General features: G+C 41.2%; 1 protein-coding gene across 1 annotated transcript in view; it reads left to right on the top strand.

Annotated features, from left to right (window-relative positions):
* Nucleotides 1-268: 268 nt before the first annotated feature.
* Nucleotides 269-25,767, top strand: part of LOC103372383 (nuclear receptor coactivator 2-like) — a 53,166-nt gene continuing 27,667 nt past the window's right edge. Inside the window, exons 1-4 of the mRNA XM_008301999.1 lie at nucleotides 269-333; nucleotides 10,169-10,234; nucleotides 23,218-23,328; nucleotides 24,671-24,843. Coding sequence (XP_008300221.1) covers nucleotides 23,237-23,328; nucleotides 24,671-24,843 — 265 coding nt within the window. The 5' untranslated portion in view covers nucleotides 269-333; nucleotides 10,169-10,234; nucleotides 23,218-23,236. The remainder of the gene's footprint in view (nucleotides 334-10,168; nucleotides 10,235-23,217; nucleotides 23,329-24,670; nucleotides 24,844-25,767) is intronic.

Here is a 25,767-nt window from a genome sequence, read left to right as displayed (position 1 = left end):
AAGACTTATATCATTTTATTTGATATTATTAGTTTTGTTTTTTCTTTCTTAAACCTCCAGTAAACAGAAAACACACTCAGTTTGGATCAGGTGTGTGTGGAGCGACCGGCGGCTCTGCGGCAGCCAGCGGAGCGGAGGTGGAGGTGGAGGAGCAGCGGGAGGAGGAGGAGGAGGAGGGGGCTTCACCGGGACCACAAACAGCCGAGGAGCCTCTGAGCCACACGAACATGGCGGCTCCGGCCCTGGACGCCGCCGCCGCCGCCGCTCCTCCGTCCCGCTGACCGCCGCCTCCTCACCGGCCACATCCCGCCCAGCACGGTCGCTCAACTCCCGGTAAGTTTGGTGTTTGTGCTCAGCGACAGCCCTCCGTTAATCCCACCTCCGGGTTCAAACATAAATAAACCGAAAACTTTATAGGAGCGTTTATCTTCTCTCCGGTGTCGGTACCGTTATTAAACCGACACACCGGAGGGTTAACGTGCCGGTAATGAACCAGTCTCCGGGGTGTTTTCAGCCTTTTTTACCAACTGTTACCGAGCGGACCCGGATTTGTGCCGGTTGAACGGTGACTGACAGCCATCAGTACCGGACCGGAGGCGGACCGGAGGCGGACGGGTTAAACCGGAGCTAGCTAACCCGGTAAAAGCTACTTTCCGTCGGTTAGATGCAAAACGAACCGGTGCCGGGGTTCGGTTGAAGGTGGAAGAAGCGGTTGTGTTTGTTTAACGTGTTCCAGAACCGTGTGAGGACCGCTCAGACCCGGACCGAGCGGGTCCGCTTCAGCCTCAGAACCCTTCCTGATCGGTTCGGGGCGAACCGTGAAGCGACTGTTTGTTGTCAAAGTTATAATTAACTGTAATATGACTACAAGGCTGTTTGTTTTAATGTCATTTTATTTGAAAGCTGTTTGTGTGACTGAGGTGAACGTGTGGTGGTTCGGTTGGTCCCGGACCGGCTCGGACTTCCTCAAGCAGCTCAAGCGTCAAGTTCAACAACAGAAACCCACAAATCCGGTGTTTGTGTCAGAAGGTGAGCAGCTCTGCTCCTGTTCACCTGCTCTGTGCCCTGAACTACAACCAAATCAGCTGTTTAGAAAAACCTTAAAGGAACATTTCAGCTCATTTAAAGCTGCTGATATCTGACTGCAGCTCCTTTAAGTCGTGACTGAAATGTTATTAAAGCCTTAAAAAATGGTTTTTATGCTGCCAGGCTATAACCTTGAGCTCATTTCCCTAAAACGAATGAATGAATAAATAAATATGTGTTCTATATAAATCCCCAAACCATGTGTTATGTTGTCATTTGTCTATAATTAATGATATCAGACTAAACATGGGAAACAACTCTACATACTGCCTGTTTCCTGTTTGCATTTAGTGGTTTTGACCAGTTTAAATAGCTTTAACCTCAACTCATATACTGCAGTTTTTCTCCTGCCAAAATGTGATCGCAGCTCCTTTAAGTTGTGACTGAAATGTTAATAAATGACATCAAAATAAAGATTTCATTCATTACAGTCTCTTTGTATATTTTCCAATCATAAATATATGAGATTATATATTAGATTTAGCAAAGCTTCTTACATTAGGACTGAAATGTTATTAAGGCCTCAAAATGACTGATTTTATACTCTGAAGCCAAAACCCACAGCACATTTAGAAAAACAAGTGATGTCTTTAATATACAGTAATATATATGTGTATAAACCCATCTGTAAATCATGTTTCTCAGTCTATTTTCCAAAGGTTTCCTGAAGGTTAGTGCTTGTTGACCTGTCCATTGACTGTCCATTGACTGTTTGCTGGGATGTTACCTGTAATGCTAACATGCTAACACACCTGATTACACTACAAACTCCAAACGGTACTTTGGTCACAATTATTTGGTTACAAGGTGTCAACATTTAAATTCTAGAGTTTTCTTCGCTGCAGTGTTTATTGAGAAATAAATAGCCAGTATTTCTTGTTTTTCCTGTAGCATGTTTGTCTTTGTTGCTTTTATTTTGAAAAGTAAATAGACCGGCGTTCTGTCTGCTTCCTAAAGTTTGCTAACTTGACACAGTCAAGTTTGTCAAGCAGCTCTGTGCAGTCATATGAAGAGATGCTTGTCTCTGCTTGTTGCAAACAAGCAGTAATAAAAATTATCCAGAATAAATTGGCAGTTATATAAAGTAAAGTGTTATTTTTGGAGCACAATCCCACTCAATGAACTCCCAGTGATCCCAGTGATCCCAGTGATCCCAGTGGGAATTAAAGCAGGTGAAGCACAGTATGGTGGGGAAGAAGTCAATTACAGACAGGTGGCAGGACAACAACTAAAATACAGTTAGTTTCATTCAGTAAAGTCAATTAAGTGCTTATTACTTCACAGAGCGCTGCTGGTTTGTGTTGACGGACACCATGTGCATTCATTTATTTTGGAAAACCAGAATTTACATCAAACATGCAGTCATGTAAACCTAATGAGAGCTCGCCTTCTGTGTGGCAGTCAGTTAAAAGCTTAATTTGCATCCTCTTAACAGCCAAAACTTAGATTATTTGTGCTGCTGAGTGTCCGATTCGTTCCATATTTCTCCAGTTTAAAGCATCACGTTCTTGCATTTTGTGACTCCATCAGAATCTCACTTTCTGGGTCACACTGGCCATCGATGCTGTGCATGCATGTATGCTGTTGACATGGCACAGACTGAGCTGCCGGGTTGTGACTTAACATGCTGTACAAGTTTATGCTGAATAGAAATGTGGTGCAGCTCCAACCTTATTGTGTGACAGGCAGGCGGGCCATTGTCAGTGCAGCTATAAGAATTTGTCTTTATTTGCTGTTGTGCTGGTTTGTCTGTTTGCTGTTGTGCTGGTATGTTACTGTAGGAAACCTGTCAGTTTGCCTACGTGACAGGTGCCATCTGACTCTCTGGATATGTTATCTCTGAGGGCTGGACTCATGGTTTTTTGGCTCTTATAGGCGTATTTGCTCTTTCCTGCTCCCCAAAGTGAACTTTGAAAAGGATTGCAACATGCACACCAAGTTTCCAGGTTGTGTGTTGAAGCTTCCTTCACTGATTCTTCTGCTGCTTTGTTCTCTTTTGAAGAATGACAGCATTTTTTATTTGTTTATTTTTTTGCAGTTAATGCATCTTGACAGTTCCAATAAAGTCACTTTTATTTATATAGCACATTTGAAACAACAGAAGTTGAGCCAAAGTGCTGTGAATTACAATCAGTCCAATTCAGTTTTAGCCACCATAGTTCCTGTTCGGACCCCGACAAGGTTCAGTAACAACAAACATTATGCATGTTTTATTTTTTTTTAGCATTACATGATCAAGCTGGATTTGTTTTTAATTATGTTTTTAATGGCTTTATTATAATGAAGATCTTTTTTTAAAAGCTCTATCGTAGTGATTTATCTGGTTAAGTATCAGTATGCTTCAATACCATTTCTTTCAATGCCAAACTACCATATAGTGCTGCAGCAAGAGTGCAGGAATGTACTTAAGACCAAGATCTTAACATGAGATTGGCGGTTTGCCCAGCGAGGGATCCTTAGTGGCTTGAATTCACTGAACCACGTGAGGGCTCAAATAATGTCCTGACCAATGACAGCAGCAGCAGCAGGAGGAGGAGAAGGAGGAGGAAGGGCAGAGGCTCCACTCTGCAGCTCTTCATAGCAGCTTTTCTACAAGGTCTAACCCTCAACAAGCAAATATGTGCAATAGAGACACATGTGATCAACCTGCCTCTGATCTGTTTCCTGTGCTGGATTTAAAACTTTGCACTTGATTTGAAAGCTTTTTCATGTGAGTTATTTTTTAATTGAATCCATGATAAGGAGATGAGTGTAACAGACAGAATCACACAGAAGGCAGTGACAAAATATAGAATCTGCACAAAAGCAACACGAGATGTTCAGTTTTCTAGTGTTTAATATAACTTCATTCGGCTGCTGGTATGCAGTTAGACGAGTACAAGCTAGCCAGGTAAAATTGGTTTTGTCAACAATTCAGGTGTGACCGAACAGCAGTGATCAGCATTACTCATTAAGAAGATCTAAGAAGAAACTAGAACTGGCACTCAGGTTTTGGGCAAATGAGTATGTGACACCCGCAAGTCGATCCGTCTTTAATTTGGGAATGTTTTTCCAGGTGTTCCACTGTTCACCTGTACCTTTCACCGAGGTGTAGGTGTGCCTGCTTGCCGACTAATCTGTGTTTGTTGATATCTGACTCCTCTGGCTGCCACCAACTTATCAGACACACACTGCCCCTGGCTTTCTGTCACGCAGCAGAGACGGTCGTCTTCCAGGTCTGATCCTCCTGAGACCAAGTGCTCTAATTAACCACCACACACACTCAGCCATGTCATGACTCCTCTGTGAAGCCTCCTGTGGTGCCTGAACACTATAATCACTGCAAAGTTTATCTACAGGATGTTCTTCTTCATTGTGTGATGATAAAGTCTTTTATTCAGATGTCGAGGTTTCTTGGGTCACAGATTTTCAGACCGTTTTTCCACCTAAACATCGTGGGACACTACAGTGAGTGATGTTTTTGTAGTTTCAGGACAGAGGAGTCTGTATGTTAACTGAATTGTTTGAGAGGCCAATAGCAGAAGGGTTAGCAGTATTGGTTGGTTAGCATGCATTGTGGAAAGATCAGCCGCAACAATAAAACCACCCCCTAATGCTGTGTAGGTGACCCGTGTGTCGCTCTAACCTGCTCGGACCTGTTTTGGCGTGGACACAGAACATCTGGGGGTGTCCTGTGGTGTCTGGCGCTGGCAGTTTTTCCAGTGTGCTGCATTGTCCTGCTGTTGCCATGCGGTAGTGAGCTGTATTAACGTTTAGGTTGGTGGTACGCGTCAAAGTAACGTCCACATCGATGCCGAAACCCAAGGTTCCCCAGCAGACCATAGCATTGTAGAGATGATCAGTGTTGTTCACCTCAGCTGTCAGTGGTTTTAATGTTGTTGATGTTTACGTGCAGGGTTGTAGCCAAAAGCTGTTTCACCACATTAAGATATAATAGTGTGAAAGATAAGCAGACCAGGCCGTCACTGAGCTGTGAGGTCTCATCATGTAGCCGCTGGACAATCAGTACCAAAGGATACCTGAAGAGGATTAAATGACTGTAACTTTGGAAGAATTGATCTGATTATTTCAGGCTCACATTGGCTTCAGATGAACTTTAGAATTAGTCCAGTTGAAAGCATGTTATGAAGGAAGAGAATAAAGCAGTTGTTCATGTGGACACCTGACTGTTGTTTTTTAGTACAAACTTGAAAAAAATGATCCTTTAAAGCTCAATGATGCTCACTGTTTGTGCCCCATTTGTTTTGCACAGAAACAAGAAGAGAAATCACAGCGTGGACGTAAAATTAGTGACTGAACAGTCATTGTCAGTGAGAGTCAGTGACTCCTATTTTCCGCTATAAGAAACATCAAGACAGCACTGTTTCTATTGGCTGATCATGTGAATCAACAGTTCAACAAATGTGAACATTATGTGGTGCATGTGGCTGATATTAGAACTTCCAACCTCTTGGTTTCCTGGATTCCTGGTGGTAGAAAGTTTGAACTGACTGCATTTGTAAAAAGCAGCTTAACATTGAACTTCTGTTGAACACCAAACCTAAACATTTAAGGGCCTAAATAAGGAACAAAACAAATATATGTACAGTCATCTGTACAGAGCCTTCCTGCAAACCATGATGAAAGCTGTGCAGGGTTGAAGCACCAGACCTGGGAGCCAAGTGCAGCAGGTTGCATAACAAGTGCTAATTTGGTTAGCTGGAGCTGACGACGGCTGTAATTCTCCAGCACTATGACAGCAGAGCTGAGTTAGAGGGAGAGACTCCATCGGCCTGCAGTTGGATAATACAAGTTAATAGCATAACAAGCTTTTGCAGAACAAACGTGGGCCATGGCCAGAGCTGAAGTGCTCATCGCTACCTTTTGGTGACAGATCGTTGTTGCTACGATGGCAGACGGGAGGTTGTGCAGCACTGTTGCCAAAATTGATTTCAGTGTTTAATCAAATCAGTGTGTCACACTCGCTTATCAGTTGTTTTGATCCTAAAGCTCTGTAGACTAATTGTACTCATGTTATTATGTCAAGCTGTTAGGAAATATTCAAACTTCAGTCAGCAGACAACTTTTCTTTTTGCCAGATGCAATCAAAGACCCTTTGAGGCCAGCACAGCTTGGCTTGTTGTGTTCTGATTCAGTATCACACATCTGTGGCAGGGGGGTCCATGCTGTGAGCCATCTGAGGATAAAGGACGGTTGTCAAAATAGAAGCTGTTCTCTGGCAGAACACAGACAAATTGTTGAAAAACTCTTTGACACTCATGCACTCTTCTCTGTTCATCTGAAGGTGTCTGCTTCATGTCTTGCTCACGTAAAAGCTGCGACTGAAATCGCACTATGTTGGACCCACGAGCATTTCTGTGCCACTGTCCATGGAACAAGTTTTGAAGTTTTCAAGTGTCGAGTCATTTGAGAAAGACTTCACCAATATTTCACCACCAATATTAGTCGCAACAGGACAGAAAGGAACTTTCATAATTACATCAGAGTTCAGCAGGAGTTGGAGTTGAGCTTCCAGCTGGTTCATAGTGTTTCCTGTAAGTTATTAAATATCTGCAGAATCAGACAGCAGTAGGATCCATATGAGCGTCTCCAAAGCAAGAGAGTTGCATTTGTGCTGGTGGAAGTATAGCCCCAGTAACTTCATTAAAATCCTGTAATTATGAATTATCCCCAACATGGAGACAGGATCTGTCTGGGTCAGGATCTAGTGGTAAATGACACAGTCACAGTTTATAAGCTGCAGTTAAATCACATTGCCGTCGTCTCTCATGGTGTTGCCTCATGCTGTTGGTAAGGCAGAAGATAGATGATCCAGACTGTCAGTGATAAAGGAAATCATAAGTAAACTAGGCTTTTAGTTATTTTCCAATTAGCAGCCAAGTTAAATGTTGGTTTACCTTTTGTCTTGTTTATAACTGCATTGTTGTCACGTGATGCACTCTCCAGTGTTGCTTGAATGACAAATATTGTGCGCACAATGTGGCTCTCTCCTTCACTGCAGTGGGTCAGTCTGAATGAAGGAACAGTGACCCATGTCTGAATGACAGAAGCTTTCACTTTAGCAGACTGATGAAGCAGCAGCGGTCCTTATCCCATGTCTGAAAAGGGCTTTATTGTCATTGTTCAGGGGTCAAAATCAAGTGTGAAGGAAAGGACATGTTGCACATCAGATCCACAGGTGAACAGTTTGTACCTTACATACGACTTTAGAATAAACTTCAGATGGACAGCTGATTGCAGCTGATTGCAGCTGATTGCAGCAGGAATTCCAGGACATGATGAACGCTTTCATTTATAGTAGTTTACGTTTGACTATTGCCACATTTTTAATGAAAAAAATGACATCAATCACTGTCAACTTTGAAAGAGTGTTTTATGTGTGTGGTTAAATACCTGGTGATTCTGCCCAGGATTATGGATGTGGTCAACTTGTGTCGTGCGATGGTACAGTACACCAGCTCCAAGCTCGGTGTAGCTGTGGATGTCTGCGTTACCATAGAGCTGCTTTGTAACAGAAATTAATCACAGTCAGGAAGTAGGCCGTCTCTCTGTGTGGCTCTCATTGACTTTCTGTGGCTCGCTCTCACTCCAGCCTCCCTCTGTCTTACAGAGAGTGTGTGTGTGTGTGTGTGTGTGTGTGTGTGATGGCTTACCACAGTGTCTACTATGCAAATAATTAACAATGAAACTCTCCTTTGCTAACTCCAACATTAGGTCTCAAACATGCGTGCTGTGTCTTAGTTTGTGCAAATTTGTTCCTTTTGTGTTTTTTCTCACTGTTGCTGAAGGCAAAGTGCAAACCACACTGTACATAAGGGCTCCTTATTTATTTTTCCAAACAGTCTCCAGCAGCTTATTTGCAAGTTTTGTACTTTGTAAAATAACGCTGATCCAAAAGTCAAATTAACAGTCCAATTAGTACAGTGTACACATCCTGCAAACAGTGCTGCTTCCAGCCAACACATAGTTTCATCCAGTGCTGTATTTCCTCTGTAGTTTCAGTCTCACTGTCTTCGTACACTGTAGAATGTTTTGAGCCCTGAGAAAATAGAGAAGACAGTATTTTCTGCTGTTATTATTGATGAGCTTCTTCCATGCTTCTGCCCTACATAAGTTTCAAGAACACAAACTGAGCTGGATCCCTGCCACGAAGTCTTACTGTCACTGTGGACAACATTTGTGCTTGCATGTGTGCTTGTGCAATTCACAAAGCAGTTGGGTAGAGATCAGCTGTCCATCCCTCCTACACACACACACACACACACACACACACACACACACACAATGACACACTCTGATGCACAGACAAACTGACAAACTCACACATATGCAGCTATCTCAGCAGTGGCAGGTGCATGTTTAAGTGTTGTGTGGTTTGACTGTGCCGTGTCCAACTGACTGAGAAGGCTGCTGCCTCACGCATCACACACACACACACACACGCACACACACACACACACACACACACACACACACACGTACGTACACACAGTGACCATGCACACACACCGAGGAGAAGAGGCAGCAGATGTTTGGATTTGACTGCTGACGAAAAAAACGAACTTCTTCTTTTTGCTGCTTTTCATTTGGTGTTTCTGATTACAGTCACACTTCTGACCCAAACACACACACACACACATACAGACGCACATTAGTGACATTAAAGATTTGCTAACAAGGTCTCTTTTACTGTAATTAATACGGATTCACTGCTGGAACCTAAATGATTACTAAACCAAGCATTTTTTATGCACAAACCTTTTTTTCCTGTTTTGTGATTTCACTGTGGAAAAACAGTGGCAGCTTCCTGCAGGAAGCTGAATCTGGTTAACCGACGGTTACATTCTAAAAATAAACCTGGCACCCTTTTCTAGTTCATTAGACTGCATGGTGGTCCTGATAAACCAGATTTCAGTTTACTCTAAAATCTAATTTACAGTTAGTCATGTTTTTTATCAAGAAGTTTTGTACGATGAGAGAAGAAAGAAGATGTGGGAGAGGTAATGTGATTCACTGGAGAGAACAAGTGACGTGAAGCATTTCCTGAAAATACGTTTATTTATTTTTTTACCAGATTGCAAAAGACAAGGTGGGCTGGGACAGAGTCACTGACATCCAATCAGCAGGTGAACTCCTCCAGTGTCTCTGCTTCAGGGCAGACGTATGATCTGATGTTAGGACGTATCAGTGGCAGCAGAGCTCTAACAGGCATTTGTTAGAGATGGATTTAAGTAGGTTTCAGCTGTTCAAATAAAGGGAGGCAAACTGTTTCAAAAAATAGGATGTTTGTAAATGTGAACTGGAGCCAGTGGGAACCCGATGAACCTGGACCAGCACCATACTGGTCCAGGTCAGGCTCACAGCGCGAAAAAGGCCTCAAAGCTCTCCAAAGCGTCCTCCCAGGCAGGGTCACTGTCTGGGAAAAGCTGCAGGTTTTCTTGTTATTGTGGGCAAGAGTGAGATTTCCAGCCTAACCGGTGTGTGTGTGATGTGTAAGATGAAGTGCTGCTAAATTATTTTACACTGTGAAAACAAAGCATATTTATCATGCACACACTTTCATACATGTGATCCTGGGTGTGGCTCTGGTTAAACCTGATGACGAATTGACTCCCGTGGTGCAGCGAGGTGATGTGTTTCACTCGTGTGTGCATCAACCCAGGAAACAAGACATTAATCATTCACTTTAGCTCTTGAACATGATCTCTAGATGCTGAAATCCATTCAGCATTAATGGGAAAGTCCAGGAGTTCTTCACATTCATGTTATCTCACTAGTTCTGGAAAGTACTCCTCAGACTGTGAGAAAGTAATGCTGGCTGAAGGTTGGGTTGTCTCAGCATGGGGTTGGACAGGTTTTAGCAAAACCTGGATTTTGCATCAACTGACAAACTTCTAATTTGTTGAATTGCATTACAGGAGATTTTAAGATCCAATAGTTTTGGAGCCATTGGAATGAAAAGTGTGGACACCTTGTCATCTGCTGCATTGTTTGGCCATTTTTTAAATAAATTCCCCAAAGCTGTACAAAAGCAGGTCAGTCTTTATCATATGAATCATTGTTCTTGTTTTGTGTCTTCCAGAGTGGACTGAATGATGCTGCCAGATAAATCTCTGTGGATGTTTACTGAGGAAGCTTTGCATATGAGGTGAGTGAACTCTTTAAGTTATATTATTTTGTATTTGGGCTGTTCTTTTCTTCTGTGCGTCTTTTAGAAACAGTTTCTTTCATTCTATTGACCATTTTATCTTATGGGCCTTTGATAAGCGAGTGAGTTAATGTTTGATAATTACTCCAAACATACCAACATTCATTTTACACAGAAGTTCACAGGTCCTTCCTGAGTCAGAAGTGAAGGTTTAGTGTGACTTTTTGATGGAAAAACTTGTGTTAGCAGGTTTGAACCGTGCCGTTCATGTCTGTAGAACGTGTTCAAAGTTCTGGTCACAACATAAAAGATTCAGATTTAGATGGAAAGTTGCATAGTAGCATGAAAAATACCAGGTTTTACTTTACAGCACCACAGCCTGTGACTGTTAGTGGACTTAGAGGTATAGTTTTAAAGAAAAGATAATAATCAGACAAAAGAAGAGGTGGGGTTACGAGAACTTTAGAAGCCAAAAGCGAGCACAGTTGGATCAAAGGTTGAGAAACGCTGCCACAGTTTATACAACAGAGCATCGAAACTGGTTCCCTGAAAGTGCAACAAGCTGATAAAGCAAACAGGGACATCCTGACATGGCAGCGTGGAAAGTGAAAGCACAGAAACATGTGTGTGTGTGTTCAAGTGACACAGACGGTTAGTTGTGTGTGTTTGTGTGCTTTTCTTAGTCCTGTGTGTGTGTGTGTGTGTGTGTGAAGCACAGCTGCTTCCAGCAGCACTTAGAGCTTTAGTCATTTGTAAAATTACCTTTTTCTCTCTCCGTCTTTTACACTCGCACTCATTTCACTTGTGTTTTCTGCCATCTTGCCGTGTGTGGCTCTTATCAAACCAGGGATGAATGTACAGTCATAGTCTTTCTCTGTCACCTGCTGGTTTCACTGTTTCTCACAGTATTTAGTTTTATTTTGAAACTCTAGTGGGCCCAGGAAACTGACTCGTAAATGTATTTCTATTTCTTATTCATCACAAATGCATAAAATGTTGTGGCTTCCACATGCTGCTCTGTTTCTTATGTTTACATCCACTAATTATTATTTTATTATGAAGATAATATAAAACTTAATGAAACCAAAATCTTTTGCTAGATGTTGCTCAGGATACACAAAGTGACATAATGTAAGGAATACAGTGTCTGGTAGAAAAGCAATAAGTGTGACACATGACTACAAACACAGTAAGACCAGAACGGAAAAATAAAAAGTAATGCTGGTAATGAATAATATCACACATGAAACTGAAAGTCAGGGAGATTTTATCAGTGTTTTATCACTACGCATGTGATTTTTACCACTTGCAGGAGTGAAGGCAGGAATAAATCTGCTCATTTTCATCAGATCTAAATGTTTTTTAGCTTCAGTAGTTTTGTACTAATGAGTGTAATGATCAATATATGTTTAGATTCACATGAAACAATGCTCACTGGCTACCTAGAAAGGCTGTGAGTGTGTGTGTGTGTGTTTTTTTCTAGACATCGGCTAATAGGAGGGAGGAGTGTGTGTGTTGTGGGAGGAGACAGGGAGGAGTGTGTGTGTTGTGGGAGGAGACAGGGAGGAGTGTGTGTGTTGTGGGAGGAGTGTGTGTCTACGTGATGGGGGGAGGGGAAGAGAGAGAGGGAGGATTTGTGGCATGTAGTTTGTCAGCTGTCATTAAACGCAGATGACACACACACACACAGGAGTAATCTCACTGTGAAGAGAGGGGAAATACAAAACCAGTGTTTGTGTTCAGTGTGTGTGTGTGTGTGTGTGTGTGTGTGTGTGCTGGCTGCGCGTGTGGTGTGAAACCAGCGTGTCCGCCCGGCCGGCCGGCCGGCATGGGATGTTTATCCGGCTGTGGACTGGTTATGGACTGGTTGAACCAAAGCAAAGGTAAGTGACTGACAGACTCTGTTCCAACCTGACAGCAGATTTAAAAGCGCAGCCTGACACCAGTCTGAGCTGTATTTACATTAACTGACATGTACAAAGTGAGTTCGTAGCAGAATAATCCTCTTTACTTTTTATTTTTTAGCTTATATTGGAAGTAGGAGCATTATAAAATACAGACCTGATGTAAACAGGTATTGAACTGCCATACTTAACATAAATAACTAATTATCTCTGTGTCAGTCTGGGAATCATAAAAAGTGTTTTTATTGTAGACAGTGAGGCTGCTGCTCTGTTTGATTATTAATTGTAAACAATCTGTTTGTTTTATCGGGATCTGACTTGTTTTTTCTCTTTTGTAGACGATATAATGCTAAAGCACCAACAGTAATAATAATAATCTAATAAACTCCTGAGTAATGTGTGTGTTGATGAGCAAACAGTGATGAGTTTGATGCCACTGTCTTGGTCAGAGCTGGACTTTGAGCTGTCATGTATTGTTGTTGTGGTTCTGACACAGTGTGTGTGTGTGTTGGGAGGGGAGTGGTTCTGAATGACTGCTCACACACACGCCGAGTGCACAGTCAGCAGGCCTGGAGCTGCTCTGTCACCTGAGGTCTAACCAGCCAACTGTTTACTCTGCTTCAATAACAACTGTTGTTAAAAGTCATCCAGAGAGCAGCAGGTTTGCTGGTCGCACGACAAACTCACAGAATTAATCACAGCTTTATGACGTCTGTTAGTGAAAGCAGAGTTTCCTAATGACGAGTTCACAGTTTAGAAAATTCTGAAAAAGTTTTTAATGTGCTCAGATAGTAAGTGCTCAGTTTGATCAGAAGCATATTGACATATCCACTTTCTGAACATAGCAGTGTTATTATATATAAATTCTAGCTTGTTTACAGGCTAGATTCTCTCTGTGTTACACATAATAAGCAACATATATTTATCTAAACTTAGCATAAGGAGGATATTTAATCTGTAAACTGCAACTCAATGTTTTATGTTTTAAGTGTTTTAAGTTGCTGAGTTGTGACTGAATGAACATTTTCACAGAGACGACGCTGCCGATAAGTTGATCAGTGATCAGAGCTGGACTCTGACCTCCAGGCCACTAGAACAATATGAAACTCCTCAAGTGTCTCCGGCTGTTTTTGGTTTCGTTTTGTGCTGCATTTGTGTAACTCGCACTTGATTCTCCTCCTCATATCAGATATTACCTGTAGGTTGTCCAACTCATTGATTTATTACAGAATATGATTTTATTTATCAATGCAAAGGACATTCGGTGTTACAGTATCAGTGCAAAAAGTCCTGGCTTGACTTTGTTGCTCATTTAGGTGCATTTAGTTTTCTGCATATATGTCATTATCACAACATCTAAAAGGTCTTTGAACCACTGTTGTTTATTTCAGTTGTATCAGAATATTTACGCATTTACAGAAATATCACCAGTATTGTGAAATAACTAAAACCTGAGCAAAGAAGACCTGAAATCATGCTCATGAGTTTCAGATTTGGCCGCTGTTTCATGTTTGTGTATGTAGTACAGGCTTCAGTTGCTTCACAGGGCATGACGGGAGCAAGTGGCACTGACAATAAACAAAGCCTTCCTCACCCTCTCTCTGTCTCTACAGGCTTCACTCTCATATATCTGTGTGTGTGTGTGTGTGTGTGTGTGTGTGTGTTTTCTTGCATGCATGGTGGATAATTCTACACATTCAAAGGTCTGATTTGATGCACAAATATTCTGTTGCTACATCATGAAAAGGATGGTTCAGCTGTTTTTGAACTCTGCAGCTGTTGGTGATTTAAGTGTTTGTTATTCTGATAATCTGACTTATTCTGTCCTCCAAGGCAACAGTCTCTGTGATCCGTCGGCTCCCATGTGCAAACTGTGCATAGAAAATAGCACATGCTGTGTGTTTTTAAATGTATGTATTAGTTTTTGTTTTTACTGCCGTTATGTGCCCATATAGAAGAGTATTGGTTTTGTGTGTGTCTCTGTGTGCCTTTGCATTAGTGCGTGTGTGCACTCACAATTGAGTTAGCATCCGGGCAGGCATGTTCAATGGTATTGATTCCAGTCTATAATCGATCAGACTCTCACATTACATGAAGCTGCACATAGTAATGAGCAGCTGCTGGCTGCGTAGCCTACAAACAGGTTGTTACGAGTCATTCTTCTGATTGTGCCTCCGTTTTCTGAATGCTGTGATCCTTGACTCTGTGATGGACTGGCGACAGGTCCAGGGTGCACTCTGCCTCTCCTCTTCTTTCAGACATGGGATAAAGTAGGTGTAGTAGATGGATGAATCCTCCCCTCATGTTTCTGTACTACACATGCCCCAGGTCACATTTCAGTCAAACAGTTGATGTTTTTTTTGTGTGTGCTTACTTGGTTGTCTAGAAGGAAGGAATTGAATAGACGGTGGTTTGCAGACGATTTACTCCTTGTCCAGACTAATATGGATATTTTGCAGGACACTTTCCTCCATGTTTGGGGGTTTTGGGGTAATAGATTTTCTTCAAATGCCTTCAAAAGTGTTGCTTTTTAAAAACTGATTTATGTGTGTCCATGTGCAAATAAAAACAGAGTTTGGGAAACTTTATGGCCTGTCATTGCAGTGAGCATGTGTTCAAAACAACAGCAATGCTGATCTGTCCTAGTTTCTGTACATTTGGTTTGTTCTGGCTGTTGCAGGTTTAAGACTTGATGTTACGCTGCTGCACCGGCATGCAAAAGCTTCTGCATCTGCTGAGCCCGGTGTTACTTGGTTCAGAAAATCCATAGGAACAATGAAATGACTTCTTCTTTTATATTTTATGCGTCATTGATCTTGACAGCCCAGTTATGCTTGTTGGAGCAACTGCAGTAGTTTTTATATTGTCGTGTGTTGGGAGATTTTTTTTTAAATGAAGTCCTTATGGACAGATTTTTTTCTAAACTAAGAGGGAAGATATCCACGTGGAAAAACAGCCATATTAGTCTGTTGTGTTTAGAAAACAAAAATCTGACAAATTAATGAAATTATAGACAATAACATGTTTCTCATTTTGCTGTGATGATTTATCGATGCCAAAAAATTAAAAGGTAGGAAACTTTTTGAATTCAGCACTACTAAGGTGACCCGAGATCGATCAATTGTTCTGATTTGTTTAGACAAAGAAGGTAGAGGAGGGGGTTGCTGCAACCAAAGCACTGGTTGAAGCAGGTCAATTTGTCCAGCTTGCATTTTATGGGACTTGCTCCTCAGCACACAGACAGACGTTTGCCTTCCATTCCAGCACACCAGTGTCAGGTGTCTTTGTGTTTGGGCTGCCAGGTGGCAAGACAGGGTGACTGTTGTGTCCTCAAAATGAGTAAAATTTTAGATGTGCAAAAGTGGTTGACTGCCTTATAAAATTCAGTGTTGACCTGTGATGCGCACTATCAGGGTGAACTCGTACTGTGGTCACATTTGCATACTTTGTGAGAGCGATGGGTTTTGCATGAAATTTGGAAAGACCAAACTGTAAAAGGAATCAGAATCAGGATGTGCAGCGACAACTTTTTTAAGCAAAGGAACAGATTCAGAGACTTTTTAAAGTGTATATGTATGTGTGTGTATGTATGTATATATATATATATTAATCTGGAAAAAACCCACCAGTTTCAGAAAGTTCAGTTCCCCAAACTAACCAGTGTTTGATTAATTATCACATCATATGCATTGAGGTGATTGTGAACATACCTCTGACTGGTTGATACCTGATACAATACTGTTGCCTGAAGTCCTTCAGTCTTCAAACTAGGAGTTCTTTGGGGTTTATAATGTTTATAATGGCATTATGACCTAAATTGCTTGAGTAGCTCTTTTGCTATATCCATGTCTGTATTAGTGTTAGCCATACTGAAGATCCAATTAAACTCTACCTAAAGGCTTGATAATGAAAAAGCTAATTGGAAATGCTCTTTTGTTAAAGGCTCAGTACAATATTTCTGTAAAGGGCAGAAATCTGAGTGCACACACGACATGATTCATGATCAGCTGGAATGAGGGAATAAAGTGGGGTCATGGGAGGACGTTTGAGGTTACAGCAGTGACACTTTCTAGATAAAATGTGTTCATTGTGTGGCCAAACTAGTTCAAAGAGATTTTCTGGCTTCTGAAAAGCTACCATTCTGGACTTGGTGGTATTTTATGTTGTGGCAACACTGTTTAAATAAATATAGCACTTATTTCTCATGGGGTGCTCTTTAAAAATGTTGAAATACATTTATGTACATTACTCTTTTGCCTGGTGACCTCCAAGCTGTTTTCCATCACATTCTTTAATTACCTGTCTGCCAGCGTGAGTACCAAACTCTGTGAGATGAATGTGATGTATGTTGAGCCTAAAGTCAGAGTTTTCAGCGTCAAAGTGGCTTTCTGTTTAACCTGCTAGGTCACCACGGTAACGTATCCAGCACAGTTAACCTACTCCGGAGGAAATTCTGTTGAGAGTTTAGAGTTTATTTAAATTAGCTGTAAAGATGTGTGCTCCTTCTACCAACTTTTTTCTTGATATTCTCTCTGAGCAATACAGATCTCAGCTGAAGGAAAACATTATATCTGCAAACCTGTCAAGCTGTACAAAGTAATTACACTGAATGGAGTCGTGCAGTTACATGAACCCAAACTGAATGCGTTGCTTCACCACAGAAACTTAAATGCAGTCAGTAGGTGATGCAGAAAATGCTTAAATATGGTCTGCCATTTTGCACTAATGGTGTTCAGTAATTTGAATACAAATTAAATAATTGATGAGTTGATTGACTAGAAAATATTTCATTAGTAACCTTAAATTTACTTTGATTTGGCCAAAAATAAACCAGTTTCCACACATCCCGTGTCCTGTGTCAGACCTGGATGCACTTCTTCATATCATGTTTAAATGAATAAAGTTTACATTTTAAGAGCACTTATGTGCATCTGTCATGTTAGACATAAGTAGCTGCATTGAATTAAATGTCTACCAGCATTTCTCTCTTGCTTCATTAACTATAAGCATTAAAAAAAAAGTTGTACATTCTTTGTAGCTCCCCGTTATAACTTTCTGTTTCTCTTCACTAAATTTGGTGACACACAATCTGCCCATTTTGTGCAGAAGATGAGTCCCGTGACGTGTTCAGCTCTTTTCTGGTAAAGTCTGAGGATAAAAACCTGGTTAACATATGAAGTTCTGTCGTGAAGCCAATTATCTCTGATTAGAGTTTTACGTTTTGTTGAGCCGGCTAATGTGAAGAAGGACTGGTTATGTCAAACTTGAGACGTAGTGCAGCTCTCTGGTTCACACGTCGACCTTGTTTAACTAAAAGTACGATCCTCACTGAGACACAGTCGTGATTCCAACCTACTGAATGTCTATTTTATTTTTGTGAATGTGCTAACCTGTAAAGCCAAGTTGGAGGATTGTTCCTTCTCCAGTGTAGCCGAACTGGTATTGTGTGTTTGTACTCCGTATATTGTGTTAGTTCAGTTAAACATTTTTCTGGCAGTCTACCATGGTTTGTGAATATTTACTAAGTCAGCTGCGATGAGCCTCAGGGTGTGAAAAGAAGTTTGTTTAGTGACTCTTTTCTTTGTTAAATTAGTAGCTATGTGGAGGTTTTTGTGGTTATCATTGTCACCGTGGTGTAGAATAGATGTTGTTGTCTCACAGTGTGGCCAAGAGACATAAACAAAATGCTTGTTGTCCCCGGCAACAGGCCGTAAGCCACCATCCATAAAGCCAGCGGCTCGGAGCAGCACCAAATGGCCAGGATGTACATAAAGAGATTGGACGTATTGATGCGGACACGGCGACGCATAGAGATTCACTTAAACTCACACACCAGCTCACCCGCTGTGCATGTGCTGCAGTGTGGGAGAAGCCAGTGTTCTTAATCCAGCCACAGCAGGGTATTAAATCTACTTTATGTTTGTGTGTGATGGGAGGGTTTGCTGGCTTTTAAACTGCAGCCTTAACGAAAGCTCAGACACCAAAGGGAGGAGTGTCCTTCAGCTGTTTTATCTGAATACTTCTGAGATGCTTGAGAATGTAATGATTCCTAATATTGCACAGAAATGAAGATTAGTAGAACTTATGATCAATGATCAGCCTAACTTTATGCTACAGCCACGTGATCGGTGTATGACAAGACTGATATATAGACTATATGTTAAATACAATAACCAGCTATGGTTGAGATGTGCAGCTGACTGTACTGTCTGCAATAATGAATGACTCACTTAACGTCAGTGCTAATTAAAAAACAAACAAACAAAAAAACTCATCAAAACATAGCCTGTCTCAAAGAAACACAGATTAAAGGAGGAGCTTCAATAAAACTGTCACCAAAGACTAGCTGTGTTGTGCTGATGGACTAAATTCATTTCTGGGGATAAAAACTCTGACATTTACACAGTCAAGGTGTTATCCTATTAAGTATAGAGGTTTTCCAACATCCCAGTAAAAACGCATTAGCTTTCATGTTTTTTGCTGTCAGTCATTACATAAGACTGCGTGGTCGGCGTATTTTTTTTGTTACATGCTCAAAACCTCAATTAGTCTGCAAGCTAAGTCCTGAGGATGACTCATTACTTTAATAACAACCCATCGTGCATTTTACTTCTATGACAACTATCATTTTGTCAGGGTAGCTCTCTCATGCATGTGGTGATTGTCACATGTTTCTGACTGTTGGTTCACATTTCTAGTCATCCCCTGCTGCACAGCTGTACCCTGTTAACAAACCTTTAATGTGCTATTTTGTTATTTTATTTTTTAATTAGTGGTAAAATAGATTGCCTTTCTTTCCCCCTCACCTCCATCTGGATGTAACCTGACTCTTAGCTGCTCCCTGTCTCCTGTAAGCTGAACACACCACCAAGACAGTTTAAACACAATACGCAATATTAAGTGTTTAAGATGGTTGTATTATTAGTGGTGGTGTTTCGACACACGTGTTTCCAAGGCAATCCTTTTTCTCATCCCCAAAAATAATTATCCACGGTGTCCAAATAAAGCGGCTTAAACAAGTAAACAATGAAAACGCGTCTGTGGAAAGCCTCACCCAAGCAGCGCTGCTTTTTATTTCCAGAAACCCAAAACAAAGACGCAGAGGAGCTGTGGTTTCTACTGGAGACAAGTAAAGCAGGCAGTGATCAATCCTCAGCTTTAATTCCTTAATGGCTGCTCTGACCCTCTGGCCCTGTCTCTTCTCTGCAGCTCAGATTGTTTTTAAATGGCTTCACTTTGTGAAGCTCTTGGCTCCTCTGATTGCATTAGTATTGGGCTGAGCAGGGTAAAGGCTTTTGACGCAGCCTACATTAGTGTTAATTCATTGTGAGTGTGTGTGTGTTTGCAATATGTGTCTCTCCCTATGTGTGTGTTTGGTCACATGTGTATGTACTTGATTGACTGAAACATTGAAGTGATGGTGGTTTTGATTCCAGTGATTTTGTTTGTTTGTGTGAGATTGATTGAAGCTTTGAGCAAAGCGTTGATCAGGTCGTCCAGCTGTATTGTCATGATGATGATGTTAACTCCAGTCCACACCATGACCTGTCTGCCTTTACAACAGCCTGTTGTCCACTAAGAAGTTTCTTCTTTAAGTTAACTTTGTTTAACTCAGTCTCGGGGACATTTTTTAGTTTTTTGTGACTTGATGAAAATTCATGAATGCCTTCAGCTTGAAGGTTTTTTGAATGGTGTCATTAGCCTTGGTTAGTTTTTGCCATTTGCTTCACTTTAAAGTGTCTGTTTAAATATTGATTGGCAGGTCGGGCAATTAATTCAGTTTCCATATTTATTAGGCTGCTAATTTCACTGTTAATCAAGAAGTGGGAATGTTGTTAACTTTGCAAACAACGTTGTGTTTCCATGCACATGCTGAGGGAGAAGCAGGAGATCAGAATGACATGAACGCTTGTGACAGCACGACTTAGCAAAAGTATGTTCCAAGCTTTATAGTGGTATACATATAATTTGAAGCGCTATGAGATGACTTGTTGTTGTAAATATGCGCTATACAAATAAAATTTAATTGAATTGAATATATGTATGCTTGAGTTCAGTTTGAGCACTTGAGTGATCTAAATTGGCACAAATGAATCTTTAACTGCTCCATTTTTGTTTTTCAAAATTAGGTGATTCATTTAAACACTCAAACTTGTATTATCACGTCTATTTTATTTATTTATGTATTTATTTTTGGTGTGAAAAACCCCTCTAGACTTGAAATGGGATTAAAAAAAATGGTTGTATTATATCCAATTAAGCAAATTGTAGTTGTAACAAGCCATCTGTTAGTGGTTAGAAGTCGTATTCTTTGAAGACCGTCTCTGGTTATCGATTTAAACTCTAAAACTCGTCTCTGTGTATCAAAGTTAAATATTTAAACTGTGAAAATAGTCATGTCCTGCCTTAGAATGGCTGACATGTCACTCTACAGCTCACAAGCTCACCTACAACCCGACTCTAACACTGACACACCTGTCCTACGCTTACACAGTGGAAGTTGTAATATTGGGGTAATTCAACCAGACATGTTCAAACCTGCAACTAGTTCTAAAGAACAATGATACTGAAAACCTCTCCGTCTGTTGTTTCCTCTGTTCTTATGAAACCCTGGAACTCTGAATGTGTTTTTGGAGACTCTCATCTGTGACATGTGACTTTGGAATAGAAACGCTCAGCCGTGGCACTGACTGCTTGTTTCCAGCATATTGATATGTTAACAAGGTCAGAAATGAGATTTTCACCAGCGGGGGTCTTTAAGATTGATTGTTATCAAGTGGCTCCCCAGCACTTGACAGTTTAGTGCTTGAACAAAGGAGGGAGCATATGGATGGGGTGGACAATGGGCAAGTAGATTATGATGTACGAGTGGACTGAGTTGTTTCTATGGACACCGGGATGCTTCCCCCCCGACACTTATCACTGTTGAAATCTGCTGTAAGCGACTGAATTCAGGCTGTGCAGAGTTGCTGTCCTCCTCATATGAAGCAGTGGTTTCAGTCTAATCACAAACTATGACCAACCGTTAAGTACCTGTGTGCTAATCGCAGTAATGATTGTAGTAAATGTGGAGAAAAGTACATTTATTCCTGCACGTTCATGCATCTGATGGCAGAACTAAGTGTCCACAGCCATTCTAGCAGCTATGCTTAGTAGCTGTGCTTAGTCATGCTAACGTGCTCACAATGCTGGTATGTCAATGTTTAACAGGTGTGTTGTTTAGCATGCAGGTGGAAAGAAAGGTAAAGGCAGGGGATCTCCAAACTCATTACTGTGCATCATCTGGCAACTTTATCTGCAGAAAATGTTGTTTTCTCTGTAAAAATAGTTGTGTTAGTCCATCAAGTACACGTTTCCCCAACGTTCACGGCTGGTGGTGTTGAAAAGTTTTTAGCGTTTACCCTGCTGAGACTTTGAATGTCAGCATCAAGTTTCATGACAGTCAAATCAGTCAAGATATCTGACTGTGAGCCAAGGTAGCAGACGAACCACAAGACAGACATCTTTATCCTCACAGCCCTGCTGCCAGCGTGGATAAAAACTGGGTAATGGCAAGAAATGTTGATAACTAGCTGACTGGTGATGATAACAGCTGATTAACAAGGGCTCTTCTTGCGTTGTGGGAACTATCACTGAGCCAGAGCCAAAGGCACCACTTGGCAGAAACACTACTTTTAGTTCTCGTCTCCTTGTCTTGTTATTGGCCATTCTCCCCTCTGTCTCTTCTGTTCTCCTCTCATGGTGTAATTAGGCCATATTTTCCTCTTGCCCCAGGCCTGATTATTCAGAGCAACAAATGCCCCTCCTCCCATTTTCTTCCTTCTGTCACCCCATCCAGCTCCACTTGTATTATTTTACAGCATTTGCTTTTGCCAACTTAGGTCTGTGTGAGAAAAGGTTTGTGCTGTCCTTCTTCTGTGTGCTTTCTCTTTCTTTCCTCCTCCTTTATTCTCTGCTTCTCCCTCCCTGTTGTTGTCTCTCTCTTTTATCCCTCTTTCCTACCTTCATCAGTATCAGCCCCACTGACCGGCTCTTATGTAACAGTCAGGTGATGTGTTAAAGGCCGGCTGTCCCTACAGACACAACTTCTCCCTGCTTGTGACTCTTAGACTCTGTCTCAGTGTCACATTCATTCAGTTTCACTTTTGTAATCACTTTGATCTTTTATTCACTAAACCATATCATATTGTCCACAGCATATTAACAAAAACAAAATAGGCCTTAACTTAGAATATGTTTTATCAGTATGTTCAGAAACCGTGACGATTTGCCACTGAGACTATTATCTGCAGTAAGAATAATTTGAAGATGTAGTGAAAGTCTTTATCCCACAGAAACAATGGCTGAATAGATGTTTTATAAGCAGTGTTGAGAAGGTCCAGCAGCATCAGGTGACCAGGATGTACATTTCCCTGCCAGTTTACTTACATACACCTTTTCTTATGCAAAACATTAAGGATGACAAAATAGAAGTGTTTAGCTGTGAACATCATGACTCCTTTTGAAGACCGTCAACTGAGAGGCCAGAAACGTTCATGGAGGAACAGTGTGAATGCCTACATGAATTAGCTATTTCTAACTGAAGTAATTATTGACACCTACTTTATTCCCACTGGGCCTCCCACATATTGCCTGCAGGCATATTACAATGGTACATTGTTTTCATGAGTCACGAGCACACTCCCTGTCTGATTATGCACCGTGCAGGTTGTGTACATCTTCAACACATTAATTCTTGTCTGTTAATAATATTGTGGTTAATAATGCAGAGGAGCTCAATGAGTGGACAGAAGGGCACTTTTCACTCAGATTTTGACGCTTTTAATTTCCATAATTATCAGTCGCACTCGTGCTGTGTGGAGCCACACACGTAGGTTCAAAGCATCCTCACAAAAACACAGGCTTTACTATTTTTCAGATCAGATTTTGATCCATGAGTTTATCTGCATTTGCGTTGTTGAAGCACATCTGCTGTTGTTACTGTGGTGCTTTGATGGTTGCTGCTTCCATATTGCCAAGCATCACCATGTGTTTCATGCTTTATTTGATGTTATTTTAAACAGTAGTTTCTCTTTCTAGGTGCTGATATTTGCTGAAGATGAGTAGTGGGGGGGCGGACACCCCGGAGCCCCCCAGAGGGGCAGAGTCTCTGAAGAGGAAGGACTGTCAGTCAGAGCTCCTGGGTCCCAGGTGAACACCTCCATACACCCTCAGTACATCACTGCAACACCAACACATGCAATAATAACCACTACAAACTAAAACTTTGATGCTTAACACAACAACTAAATAAACACTGTTGAGACCTTCATTGTGTTTATATATATTTGCTGTCATTTAGAATTTTATCGTATTATTTGAGCATGAAAGAAAAATAAGTTTATTATCAAAACTGCTTTATCATCCAGCAGATAATTAGTAGTTTTATCAGAAATGGTGAGGTTGTTTATGGCTCCACAGGGAGGAGAGAAGGAGACTCTTCCAGGTCAATGAAGAAAAATGCTGCTGCTGCATTTTTACAGACATCATATTATATAAGAACAAACGAGTTGTAGGGACGATGCACTGTGTCTGAGCACCGAGGTTAGAACGAGGACACACTGATGTTGTAGTGAATTTGACTTACTGCTACAGAGGACGTCTCTATTTCTCACCAAAGAGAAACAGTCGCTGCACAAAGACATGAAGTCTCTCATATTTAATGAAGCATTTTCAGCAGCGTACTGTAACAGTAGAGTACAGCACACTGCAGCCATGCCCCGCTTTGGCATTGATTTGACATCATAATGTCGTACAATTAAAGGTGAAACAGGACATTCTGGTCCAACACATTTTTTGTTAAATTTGGTGAACATCTCGTTACAGTCACTACCTCTTTCTCCTCCGTGCTCGCTGAAAAAACCTCCAGTGTTCATACTTATAGGCAAATTCTTGGTTTCTGCACGACTGATGCAGACTTTGAAAGCTGACAGCGGACATGCTTGGGGTTTTATTCATGCTACAAAAGCAGACAGCTGCATTGCCCCTCATATTGAACACAGAAAAACATACCAGGGACTGTGGATGTTTTCATAGATTGGGCGCTAGCTCTGTGATTTTAAAAGGAAATAGCACAGGATTCCTGGAGAATTTAGCATTTCCACCTGTGTTCGGACATTGCAGATGTCAAAGTCCTACAGCAGCTGCTTCTAGTGCACCTTTTTTTTTTTTTTAAATCAATGAATTATAAAGGTGCTGATGACAGAGAAACTCCTCACACAGTTTTTTTCGTATATGATGCGCTAGTTTTAAGCATCAATTTATTGTCTTGGTTGCACTGTGAAGACCGTTTTGGGTGAATGACAAAAGTAAAGTCATACAAACCCTTGGAGACACACGGATGCACAAAACATGACTTTATCTGGCACATGCATGGCTCTCCAGCATGGCACACTTTACCTTTAACTAATGCTACAGCAGCAACTGTTAAGTCATCACGATGCCTTTCCTTCATTTTTGATGTAAATTCTTCGCCTCCTTTTCTGTCCTCCAGCCCGAAGAGGAGCACTGAGAGGAGAAACAGGGAGCAGGAGAACAAATACATCGAGGAGCTGGCAGAGCTGATCTTTGCCAACATCAACGACATGGACGACCTCAACGTCAAGCCGGACAAATGTGCCATCCTTAAAGAGACGGTGAAGCAGATCAGGCAGATCAAGGAGCAGGGTGAGCATCCAGAATAACAATGGTGACCACATGTTAATGCCAGTCATTGTGCTTGTGCTTGGCAAGCCAGAGCCACATAACTGTTGTTTTTTAGCCAGTTAGCATAAGTGTTGTCTGTAGTGTTTTCTCTGACTTGCCAGGGTCATATTTTTGCATGAAAACATATGTAATAATAGTGCAGCACAAACAAACAAGCTGCTTTTTGGTGAGGAGTCTTTTAACGGAGAGGAGATGAGTTAAATAACATCTAAAGAAAGTGGCTGAGGACGTGTTGTCAGAGCCCTGTTTCATATACAGAGAGAGTTCACTCGTATTGTCACAGCCACAAACATGGAGGAATTGTTAGAGGAGTGTGAGGTTCATGTAGGAAATGAAGCCTCATAAATAATCTAACATCTGTGTCAAGCAAAGCCCTGCAGTCACATAAAGTGAGAAACAAATGAGATGATATTGAAATTAGTTTGGGAGTTGCTCACATGTTGCACTTGTTCCACATTAAAAAAGTGTCGACGTAAACACTTGGCATTTATATCAGCAGTCTCCGTCCACCTGGGACCTGAGGTGGACTCACAGTGTGAAATGTAGAAGTGTGTGTGTAGACAGACTGTAATGACGATGTGTGTGTGATGGTGGTGAGCAGAGCTGTTATGTAACACTGACCAACATGATGTAAGTCCTCAGAGGGAAGCAGGCAGATCTGCCCTCAGCTCTGACTCTCCATCTCCCTCATTCCTGCTCTTATTCACTTTCTCTTTCTTCCTTTACCCAATCTCACTCTCCCTCTTTGTCTTTTCTCCTTTTACCTTTACTCTTGTACAAACCATTGTTTTCTTTAATTCCCTTCTATGTCTCCTCTTGCTTCCTTTTTCTCTTTTTGTAATCACCTTTTACTTTTTACTTTTCCTTTGCTTTTCTTTTGTTTCC

This window comes from Stegastes partitus, unplaced genomic scaffold, assembly GCF_000690725.1.
Source record: "Stegastes partitus isolate 25-593 unplaced genomic scaffold, Stegastes_partitus-1.0.2 Scaffold1745, whole genome shotgun sequence".
Classification (NCBI taxonomy): Eukaryota; Metazoa; Chordata; class Actinopteri; family Pomacentridae; genus Stegastes; species Stegastes partitus.
The sequence above is the reverse complement of the archived record's forward strand: the minus strand, read 5'-3'. Positions and strand labels throughout refer to the sequence as shown.